At 34.7% G+C, this 12329-nt stretch overlaps 1 protein-coding gene across 1 annotated transcript in view; it reads right to left on the bottom strand.

The window, feature by feature from the left end:
- Nucleotides 1-6738: 6738 nt before the first annotated feature.
- Nucleotides 6739-12329, bottom strand: part of LOC103260785 (rotatin) — a 65219-nt gene continuing 59628 nt past the window's right edge. Inside the window, exons 21-23 of the mRNA XM_008058436.1 lie at nucleotides 11852-11969; nucleotides 8260-8356; nucleotides 6739-6808 (exon numbers count right to left, since the gene is read on the bottom strand). Of these exons, the coding sequence (XP_008056627.1) occupies nucleotides 6739-6808; nucleotides 8260-8356; nucleotides 11852-11969 (285 nt within the window). The remainder of the gene's footprint in view (nucleotides 6809-8259; nucleotides 8357-11851; nucleotides 11970-12329) is intronic.

The raw sequence follows: 12329 nt of genomic DNA, 5'->3' as shown, positions 1-12329 counted from the left end.
CACACGTATGTTTATCACAGCACTGTTCACAATAGCAAGAACCTGGAACCAACCATGCTGTCCATCAAAAGAGAACTGGATTTTAAAAAGGTGGTACATATACATAATGGAATACTACGCAGCTATAAAAAAGAAGAAAATCATGAATTTCACAGCAACCTGAATGGAACTAGAGCCTATAATACTGAGTGATCTTTCACAGCAACAAAGATCTGAGTATCACACGTTCTCACTCATAAGTGGACCTTGAACATCTATCGTAATACTACAAGAAAAGGATCAATAGTGGTGGGAATCTATGGAGGGGGGACAGGGAGGGCAATAGTGGTGGGGTTAATGGTAGTCAATTACTGTCTGGGGACAGGGGCACACCCCTTATTAACAAGAGAGCCTGAACGATGCATATTTGTACCTAACACTTAACTGTATCCCACAATTTTAAAATAAAAAATATGTTTAAAATTAAATAAAAAAATTAAAAAAATAAAGTGAACCGACAACCTACAGAGTAGGAAAAAATATTTGCAAGCTATTCAACTGACAAGAGATAAACACCAAAATATATAAGGAATTCAAACAACACAAGAGCAAAATAATAAATAATCCAATTTAAAAATGGGCAAAAGGTCTAAACAGACATTTCTTAAAAGAAGACATACAAACGGCCAACAAGTATATGAAAAAATGCTCAGCATCACTACTCATCATAGAAATGCAGATCAAAACACAATGAGATATCATCTCACCCCTGTTAAAAAGGCTTTTGTCAAAAAGACAAAAAATAACAAATGCTGGTGAGGATGTAGAGAAAAGGAAATCCTTGTACACTCTTGGTGGGAATGTAAATTAGTACAAACACTACTGGAAACAGTATGAAAGCTTCTCAAATATTTAAAAATAGAACCTACCGTTAAGACTCAGCAGTTCTACTGGTGGATATATTAGCAAAAGAAAGGAAATAAATATTTTGAAGATATCTGCACTTCACTTTACTGCAGTACTATTCACAATAGCAAAGATAAGAATCAACTAAAGTGTTCTTCAACGAATGAATAGACAAAGAAAATTTACGTACACACAATGGAATATCATACAGTCATAAAAAATGAAATCTTGTCATTTACAACAATATGGATGGAACTGGAGGATATTATGTTAAGTGAAATAAGCCAGGCACAGAAAGACAAAATCTGCATTTTCTTACTCCTGTGTGGGAGCTCAAAAAACCTGATCTCATGGAGGTAGAGTAGAATGATGGTTACCAGAGGCTGGGAAGAGCAGTGGGGAGACAGGGAGAAAGAGAGAGTGATTAACAGATAAGAAAAAGGAAACACTGTTAGACAGCAGGAATAAGATGTACATTCAGTAGCACAACAGGGTGACTATAGTTAGCAATAATTTGTTGTATATTTTATGAATAGACATAGACATAAAGATGGAAACTACAGATACTGGAGATTTTAAAAACTATCCACTGAGTGATGGACAGAAGCCCAGATCCTAACATTACACAATATACCCATATAACAAACCTTCTCATTGTACTTCCTAAATCTAAAATTTATAAAAATAATAACTAATAATAATTTCCTGCATATTTCAAAACAACTTTGAGTAGATCTGTCCCCAAAACAAAAAATGATAAATGTTTGAGTGATGAATATCTCAATTACCCTGATTTGATTATTAAACATTGTATGTTTGTATCAAAATATCACATGCATCCCATAAACATATACTATTATGTACTCATAAAAACTAAAAGTAAGATAAACCCTTTCAAAACAAATAAATAAAAAAGAACTCCAAAGGGACTGGAAGATTACATTTCCATCAAAGAAGCAACAATACAACAGACAGCTAACTTTCCAACAAAGAGGAGACTCCAATTGCTAACCTAGAATTCAATGCCTTGTGAAAACATTCTGTAAAACAGAAAGCAAAATATATTTTTTTATTAAAAAAGGAAACCTGAGAGAAATAACTGCTAATCTAATTGTACTATATATAAAGTTTAAATACTTGATAATAGGAGTCAAAAGAAAAAAAGGAGGAAGCAAACAAATGGAGTTAATGAATTGTAACATTCTTTCATTGTCTGGGATGTGGTAAAAAATATTAATTTATAGGTAGAGTAGTAAATTATAATCTCTAAATTGTAAAATAACACTCTATATAAAAGAATATATAGAAATAGCACATATATAAAATAATACTTAATGAATGCATAAGTACAAGCTAATAGCTAAAAAAAGGAATAATTTAAGATATTAATCCAAAAAAAGATAGAAAAAAAATTAGACAAGTAAAAAATAGCAAACTAACAGATTTATATCCAAAAATATTAGTAATTATAGTAAATATAAAATGTATTAAAATACTCTATTTAAAAGGTAAATAAATACTGTCAGACTGATCAAAAACCTGAACTACACTTATTTTTTAAAAAATCTACATTTAAGGACACAGAATAGCGAAAACTATAAGGATGAAAAAAAACATATTCTACAAATCACTAACCAAACAAAAGCTGGTGATTATACTGATAACAGAAAGAGTTGATTGTACATGATGAAGCGGTGCTAGAGATAGAGGCATATATCATAATGATAGAGACAACTCACCAAAAAGATATAAAAATATGAATTTGTATACAACTAATGACAGAACCTCAAAATACTGCAAGAACTGACAAATACAAAGTCACATGGAAGATTTTAACATGTCTCTCTCATAACTGAAAGAACTTGACACACAAACAAAAAAGGAGACATAGAGATTTGAACACAACAAATACACTTGATATATTTTGATATATACAGAACAGTGTACCCAACAACTACTACATATATATTATTTGCAATATATAATATATAATATTATTTATTATTTTCAAGTACACACAAAACATTTTTTTTTTTTTTTGAGTTGGAGTCTCACTCTGTCACCCAGACTGGAGTGCAGTGGCCGCTCCCGGCCACCGCAGCCTCAACCTGCTGGGTGCCGGCGATCCTTCCGCCTCCACCTTCCAAGTAGCCGGAATTACAGGCATGCGCTACCACACCCGGCTGATTTTTTGATTTATTGTAGAGATGAGGTCTCGCTGCCCAGGCGGGTCTCGAACCCACGGGCTCAGGCAATCCACTCACCTCAGCCTCCCAAAGGCGTGGGATTACAGGCTGAGCCACTGAGCCCGGCCACACAAAACATTTTAAAAATTGACTATATGCTGGCCCATAACATATAATTCAATAAACTCCAAAGGCTTAAAAATCATAGAAAGTATTTTCTAATGACAATATTAAGTTATACATCAATAGTAAAATAACTAAAAAATCCTCTATGTTATAAAAAATAAACTCAATCTTAACTTAAGTAGTGACCCCCCAATAACTCCAAATAACCCATGGGTCAAAGAAAAAAAACATGAATTTAGAAAATGTTTTGAACTAAATGATAATAAAACATGGCATATCAAATTTGTGAAATATACCAAAAGTCACACTTACAAACACTGATAGTTTAAAATAAAAAGGCCAACAATCAATGATCACTCCTCCAATACCTTAGAATATAAAAAGCAAATTATGTGTGAAGAACACAGAAGAAAGAAAATGAGAAAAAGCAAAGGGTAATATATTAAGACCACCTAAACATACTAATATACACAGATGGGCAACAATTTTTTAAATGACATTACTGTAAATAAATAAATTACAAAACCCTTTCTCCTCTCTATGGAAAACTTTATCTTTAGCTAACTCTCTAGACCTTTTCCCCAGGAAAATTTACTAAGCTGCTTTGCTGATGGTGAAAATAACTCCTCACAACTATACCAGGAGGTCTAAAAATAAGCCATAAATGTATGATAGAAGCCACAGCTCAAGCAACCCTGACTGCTATGCCTTTTACAAGTGATCTAGAATCTACTCCTATGGTATACTTTCTAGAGATCATATTTTCTGTTTGGGACGTGGGACTTCTAAGCCAGTAAAACTCTCAACACCCACAAAAGTGATCTCATTCTAAGCCTGACTACTGCAGTCATGTGAGTTTTATTATTTAGTCAAACCTGAACACCATTAAGTTGGTGAAGAAAGTACCAAAGGCTGATGAGGATGTGAGGCAACTAGTACTTTCACACTGCTGGTGGGAATGTAAATAAGTACAACTATTTTGTAATGTTATTTGGTAGTAAGTACTAAATTTAAACATATGCCAACAATAACACATGTTTAAGAATGTTCTTAGCAATCATTTATTCATAATAGTCCCAAAAAGGAAACAAACCAAATGTCCAAGAACAGAATGATAAAGTGCCATATATTTTTATACAGAATACTACATAGCAATAAAAATGAACCATCTATTGCTTAATGCAATGACATGGACAAATCTCTCCAAGTTTAGCAAAATAAGCCAAATATAAGAATACACTCTATTGAAAGTTCAAAATCCAGCAAAAATAATCCACAGGCTGGGCTTGGTGGCTCAAGTTTGAAATCCCAGCACTTTGGGAGGCCAAGGTGGGATGGCTGCATGAGCCTAGGATTTGAGACCAGCCTAGGTAACATAGCAAGACCTCGTCTCTACAAAAATTAAAAAATTAGCTGGGTGTGGTGGTGCACGCCTACAGTCCCAGTTACTTGAGAGGCTGAGGCAAGAGGATCACTGTTGGGAGCTGGCCACAGAGGCCCACTGAGCATTAGGGATCAGGGAGGACCGTGGACCCCGAGACCACTAGGATGCATTCGGGAGCTGTTGACCCCATTCCCTCCTCCCTTTTTCTATTTAACACATTTAGCCAAAAGGAACTCTGCTGACTTAAGCTGAAGGCTCTGTGACTGTGACAGACATGGCTAACTCTAGAAACTCATTGTTCATGTTTCCCATGAACTGCGGTTTCGGCATAGGTATTAAATATAATTCAAACTCAGGTCACATTTGGGAGCCTTCTATACAATACAGACTTCTTTATAAGATTTAAAAGTATATTTGTAGAATTAGTATATACAAATGGAGAGCTGTTTTCAGCTTTAGATAGTATAGATGATTATCTAGAGTTACCAGAAATGGCCCAGCACGAACTTTGGGCTGGGCCACATTCCTGAGGGCCCAGCACGTACTTTGGACTGGGCCACATTCCTTAGGAACTGGTTTGAGCTATAATTAAGAGTTTCCATAGTGCATGTAGAATTAGGGTAGAATAGAAAAGAATTAGGATTTAAGTTAGTCATTAGGTGTTGTGTATGCATAAGTTTTAAAAGTTACTGATTATTAGAATTTTATGATGTTAGAATTGTTGTATTGCTTTTGAGGAACATTAACCAAGCATAAGGAATAGTGAGATAATTTTGGGATCGCCCTTCCTCATGCTTGAGGAAGCACCTGATGGGTGGGAAATGCCCCTCATCCACCTAGCTTTGTGTTCATGTAAAAGTCTTGTGATTTAATTGGGATTGTCCTTCCTCATGCTTGAGGAAACACCCGGTGGGTGGGGGATGCCCCTCATCCACCTGGCTTTGTGTTCACATGAAAGTCTTGTGATTTAATTAGGATTGTCCTTCCTCGTGCTTGAGGAAATGCTTGGTGGGTGGGGGAAGCCCCTCATCCACCTGGTTTTGTGTTCATGTGAAAATCTTGTGATTTAACCTGTGAAAACTTAGGATAAAAGGCTTACGATTTGTCCCATTAAATGGCTTCTGCACTAGACAGAGTCCAGTCTCTTTCTTTCTCCCCCCTTTTTTTCTTTCTTTTAATATCTATCCCTCCTAACAGAATCACCGACGCCACCACATCGTTCCAGGGACCCTCAAATCCTGCAGGGGCTGGGCCACCGCAGATCACCTGAGCCATGATCGTGCCACCGCATTTCGGCATGAGCAATGGTGTGAGACCCTGACTCAAAAAAAATTGCTTTTAATTTTTAAAAAAACTACAGTAATAGTAATTAAAATAAGATTACATTTTAGGGTGGTGGCAGGTAATGAGAAAGCATGAAATGGTTTCTGGTCTGCTAATACTATTCTATATCTTAATATGTATTAGGTGTGTTTATTTGGAAAAATTAATGAACTGTACCCTTATGATTTGTATACTTTATGTATAATATATGTCAATAAAAACAATTCACTTACACAAAAAGTCTAATAAGACATGAAAACCAAACTTAATGCATGACCCTGATCAGATCCTGCATTTTGAAAAAAAAAAACTTACAACCAAAATATATTTAGAGATAACTGGAGAAACCAGATCATGTTACTGAATTATTTTAATTTTATTAGCTGTGACTACATTGTAGCAGTTATATAGAATAATGTCTTTAATTTAAGGACATGCATGCCAGAATACATAGGAAGGCAGTACATTTATATCTAAAACTTATTTCCAATGGGTGGTGGGAGAAAGCATTAAATATAAATAAAAAAGTATATTGGGAGAGAGAAAGCAATAAGACCCATGTGTTAACAACTGATAACTCTAGGCTGAAGGACATGCAGTTGTGCATTGTAGAGTTCTTTCAACTTCTCTGTAGATTTGAACAACATCAAAATTGAAGTTGGTAATGGGCAGGTACACTTAGTGAAATCTCCAAAGCACCATTGTGAAGGAACCACGAAAATAGTACAGCTTATGAGGTTTAAATACTAAATGAAAATTGTGAAAAACTACAGATTTGATTTTTCTTTCTGTAACAATATTTTATCCTTCAAGAAAATTAGTGAAATAAATCCTTTACCTTCTAACAACTGAAACGGGCAAACTGAAGACTGACGGCGAAGGTTTACTGGGAGGACTAATAGACCTATTTCACAAAAGAAAAACAAAGAAACAACTGAGTAGACAAAGTTTTATCTAACAAACACAACTTACCTCACATCCTTGGCTGAAAATAAAATCAAGAGCTGCCAATGGGTCTATCAATAGTATAATAACAACATAGTATCAACATGTTTGCTACCACCTGGATTTGTTTATGAAGAATAAATTATGATTTTCTTTTTTTTTTTGAGTTGGAGTCTCAATCTGTCACCCAGGTTGGAGTGCAATGACATGCTCACGGTCAGGCCACAGTAGCCTTGACCCGCTGGGCTCAGACAATCCTTCCCCCTCAGCTTTCCAAGTAGCTGGAACTACAGGTGCACACCACCATGCCCAGCTTATTTTTTAATGTATTGTAGAGACAAAGTCTCACCAAGTTGCCCAGGCTGGTCTCGAATCCCTGGGCTCAGGCAATCCTCTCACCTTGGCCTCTCAAAGGGCTGGGATAACACATTTGAGCCACTGTGCTCAGTCAGAACTTTATTTATTTTTATTTTTATTTTTTTATTAATCAATATTTTTTATTATGGTTTTGTGGGGTACAGCTAAGGGTTAGGTGTACAATTACGTTTCATTCAGGCACCCTGTTGATAAGAGGTGTTTTCCCATCCCCAGACAGATATTTGCTACTGTTAATCCCATCCCCCTCCCCCCAATAGTTTCCCAGTACCGTCAGTCATTTTCTTATAGTATTACATTGGCTGTTCAAGGTCCATTATATGAGTGTGAACATGTGATACTCGGATCTTTATTTCTGTGAGAGGTCACTCAATATTACAGACTCTACAGAACTTTATTTTTAAACATTACTAAATATAAAATATAAAATTTGCTGTAGGGATTTTTGTTTTTAATACATTTTTGGTACATACCTTCAACTTTGTATTTTTCTTTAATATTTTATTATTTAATAAAATCTGGGAAGATGTTTAGAATGATAATATGTTATTAACACTGATGTTGAGCAGGATTAGTGGGAGGGGACATACGGAATCCACTTGCCAGTATATGAGTCATTTATTATATGGGATTCCTTTAGAATATCATAATCCAGGTCTCTACAATAAATCAAAAGAAAAAAAACCAGCCAGGCACAGTTGTGTGCAACAGAAGGCCAAGGCAGAAAGATCACCTGAGCCCAGCAGGTCAAAGCTGCAGTGGCCATGAGAGTACATAAATAAATAAAACATATTTTTAAAATAAAATAAATTTAAAAATAAATAAATAAATAAAAATAAAATTCCTGGGTGATTATTTGGGCCAATAGGCTTTTTGATATTGCTTATTCAAACCAAAATTCATACCACATGTGTCTAGCATGGAAAGCATAAGCCTCAAATCAGAAATTTCTGTGCATTGCTGTAAGATTATCAGACACCTCAGATAAATAATTCTTAAGAGCAAAAAAAACTTATTAATTCTTATACAGCTCACCACATATCCATTCTTGATACTTCATCAAATAACAGAAGACAAAATAGTGCTCCAACTTCAGTCACAACATTACAATCTTCATGAAATATTAAGGAAACTGAGGAATAAAAAGATGTGTAACTTTATGCACTTTATGTTTGTTTCTAGAAAGAATGAACTTGAAAAGTAAAATATCTTAATTTGAAAGAAAGAGAAATGCAACATTAACCCAGATGAGAAGACATCACTAAAACACAGGCTGCCAAGATTTCAAATGTGTAAGAATCACTTGGTGTGCTTGTTTAAAAAAAAGTTTCTGATTCAGTAGTTTAGGGTGGAGCCTGTGAATCTGCATTTCTAATAAGTTCCCAGAGGATCCAGGCACACTTGCAGATCCACCCACTGGACACTACCTAGTTATGGGTAATCACAGAAGCAAATTGTTACAGTTTCTGGGAAAGTTTTACCAAGTCATCTAATTCCAGCTAAAAGTTTCCTTACTAAAGCATCTCAATATTTTATAACTTTAGCCCTTTACTACAAACATGTGATCATAGAACTTGAATCTAACTTTAAAACGTGATACTTGGGCTGTGTTGTTTTGGTTTTGGTTTCCTGTTTACTATGACAAGATGATGTAGAAGGAAAAAGTGTGCTGAACTAACGTTAACTCTATTTAGCTAAGCTGTCTATTCAAATTCTTTAGCACTAATAAGCCTCAGTTTCCACTTCTGTAACATTCCCAAATGCTACAATTTCTCAGTGCTTGAAACCTATGAAATTCTAAACAAATAGTATGGTAGTTGTACCAATCACTCAGGAATAATAATATACTACAGAGTTAGCAAATTCAGGGAAGCAGCAACAAGAAGACATTTTTCCTAACTGTAGGGAAAAAAAAATCATAATGTAACTGACATGATTAATACTAGCAATAACCTAAAAGGTAAAGAAACAGATAAACATGTAAAAAAAATTAACTTAGGTTAAAGGACACATTTCATATGAGTGGAGATAGAATGAACCATAACATTTCTAAATACATAAGAAACTGTTGCAACACAATTGCCTAAAATATGGAAAACAACAAATTTGGATCCCTACCTTAGACTTTATAACAATATCACCTCTAAATACATTAAAGATTCCATTTTTCAAACAACACTATGAACATACCAGAAGAAAGTGGAGGAATGTGTTTCCATCCTGGTATTGGAGAAGGCTTTACTTTTAGAGCATGATAAAATGTCCCAGTTGCCATAACAGAAATGCTTTGTGTATTTTCATAGGATATTTAAGATTATTTAAGGTTAAAGATACAAAGTAAATATGGCAAAAAGGACAGAATGGTTAAAAGGAGATATTAATAATATAAAATCGGGGGGGGGCATATAACATCACCAAGGGTTCCTGATCCTAAACCAGGCGAAGTGAGGACCCGTGCAAAGACCACTTATGTATCTAATCTGACTTGTACCCCACATCTTTAAAATAAAATATAAAAAATAACATAAAATCATGCATAAGATCTATGTTATAAAAAGAAATCCTAAAGTCACCAAAAAAAGAGATACAACAAGAAAATAGGCAAGTCATAGATTAAGAAATGAGAATATATACTAAACATATGAAAAGATAATCAACTGCACTAAAAATAAAATAGAAAAATAAAACAGTAAGATATTATTTTCACCTATTAAAGAGAATTTTAAAACGCATATACACATATACACATATACAGCGCATATAATGCATATAAATATATACAGTGTTGGCAAATTGTGAGGAAAACAAGTATTTTTAAATATGGGAGTGATTTAGTGAGAAACTCAACCATATCTTATAAAATCTCTCTGACCTAGAAATTCCAATTACAGCGTATGCACAAAGATGATCACACAGCATGATTACTGTCATGGTGAAAAATCTGAAACAATTATCCAGCAATATGGCAAACTCAAATTCTAAAACATCATGCAGTAGTTTTCAGAGTTTTTTATTTTTAAAATGCAGATTTATAGACGGGCTCAGTGGCTCAACCTGTAATCCCGCACCTTGGAAGGCTGAGGTGAGTGGATTGCCTGAGCCCACGGGTTCGAGACCCGCCTGGGCAACTTGGTGAGACCTCATCTATACAATAAATCAAAAAATTAGCCGGGTGTGGTAGCGCACACCTGTAGTTCCAGCTACTTGGAAGGCTGAGGCGGAAGGATCGCAGGAGCCCAGCAGATTGAGGCTGCGGTGGCCGGGAGCAGCCACTGTACTCCAGTCTGGGTGACAGAGTTCTCACTCAAAAAAAAAAAAAAATGTAGATTCATATGTAATAATATGGAAAGATAGTCAAAATATCTTCACTGCTTTAAAAAAGGACCAATAGAAATAAGTGATTGCTAAGGAATAGATTTTCTTGGTTGAACAGCTGGCTAAAAAATTATTTTGCTCTGAAACTAAATCCATGAATGAGAGACACTATAATTCATTTTCAGATTTATTGAAGTAATTTTCACAAACAGTGATGAAATAGGAAAACTGTTGAATACCAAAAGGGTACAGATTAGGTTGCCTTCGAAAGTGCCTTTGAATCCAGTAGGTGCTCATAATAAGTTCCATGCTTGAGTAGTTTAAATGAAAAGGTAAAGTAGGAACTAAATGCAGTTGAATGAGGTTAATAAGAAGACAATCATTTATTAACAGGATTAAAGAAAACTAAAAACCCATAACTGCTGCTCTTCAGAGGACAAATCCTTAAGAACCTGCAAAAATTTTGCACTCTACTCAAAATTTTATGAGCCTAAAAAGGCCGTTTAGAACTTTGCCTGGTTTGGAGTTTAACCAATACTACTTAAACAAACCTCATGTTATTCACTTGGCAATCAGAAGCCATTAAAAGGGGGAAAAATGCTAAAATAAAATGACTATATAATAATAATATATTTTGAACATAAATCTCATTTATCTTCCATGTGCAACACACAGAATATTTAAAAGCAGTGGCCTAAACCTCTAGGAAAGAAAACATTGCCAAGGTCTCTATTGAGAAAAGACAGAAGAAAAGAAAGAAGAAAAAGAGAACAAATGACATAAGATGTGCCCATCTAAACACATTACTAAATTAAAGTCAAACTAAAATGGGTTTTTAAAAAAAAACCACACTTAACAAAATGGAATACATTTATACTCAAAGTCATTTAGGATGGTCTAGTTTCCATCCCTCACAGGTTGGATCTATACGCTTAATGCACATATAACAAAACAACCAGATATCACACAAAAGGTTTCAGCTTTTAAAGGCACAAGCATAACAAGAAAGTGAGAACAGATATTGTAAAGAAGACAGTATTGACAGCAGTTGCAACATAGTCTATATCAAGGTACCAAGAACAATCGGAGGCTTCAGCTTTTCTGAACTCGGAGATCCACTCAGTAACAGGATTATAAGGAAATTTCCACAAAACCATTAAATGTTTTTCATTGTGATGAGTTTTTAGTAGTTTGTTCACTAATAAACTTTGTTGTTCTATTAGTAAAATGAAATAAACATTATGTACTATTAAAAAAGAAATACTCTAAGCTTAGGATGAATCTCATTATTAGCAGAATTTATTTTATTTACCTCGGAATAACAGGGTCAAGAGAGAAGACTGTTGTGAGAGGGAAACACGCATGACTGGATCGGCAAATAAAACCTTCCTCAAGAGCGTGAGACATGGCTGTGTCAAACATTCTATAACCTGGTCAGAAGAGAAAACGCATCATTTTATTTTCACCAATTCTAAGGTGAGGTAAAATATACCATATTACCTTATAAATTGTCTGCTTTTTCATCAAAACTATGGGAACTAAATGCAAATAAATATCAGGAATTACTTTCCACCGAAAATAAGTTCTGTATATACTTATGACACAACTTATAGAAATTTTAAGATTAGTTTTATAACGACCTCACTACATTAAAATTCATAGTTTAAGAAATTTTAAAAATGAATGAGATAGCATTACTTAGATTTAAAATCTAAATACTCTGGCCAGGCTCAGTGGCTTAGCCTGTAATCCCAGCACTTTGGGAGACTGAGGCGAGTGGATTGCCTGAG

Source organism: Carlito syrichta, unplaced genomic scaffold, assembly GCF_000164805.1.
Source record: "Carlito syrichta isolate Samal-C Ts95f unplaced genomic scaffold, Tarsius_syrichta-2.0.1 Scaffold303339, whole genome shotgun sequence".
Classification (NCBI taxonomy): Eukaryota; Metazoa; Chordata; class Mammalia; order Primates; family Tarsiidae; genus Carlito; species Carlito syrichta.
Note: the sequence above shows the minus strand (reverse complement) of the source record. Positions and strands in the feature narration are given on the sequence as shown.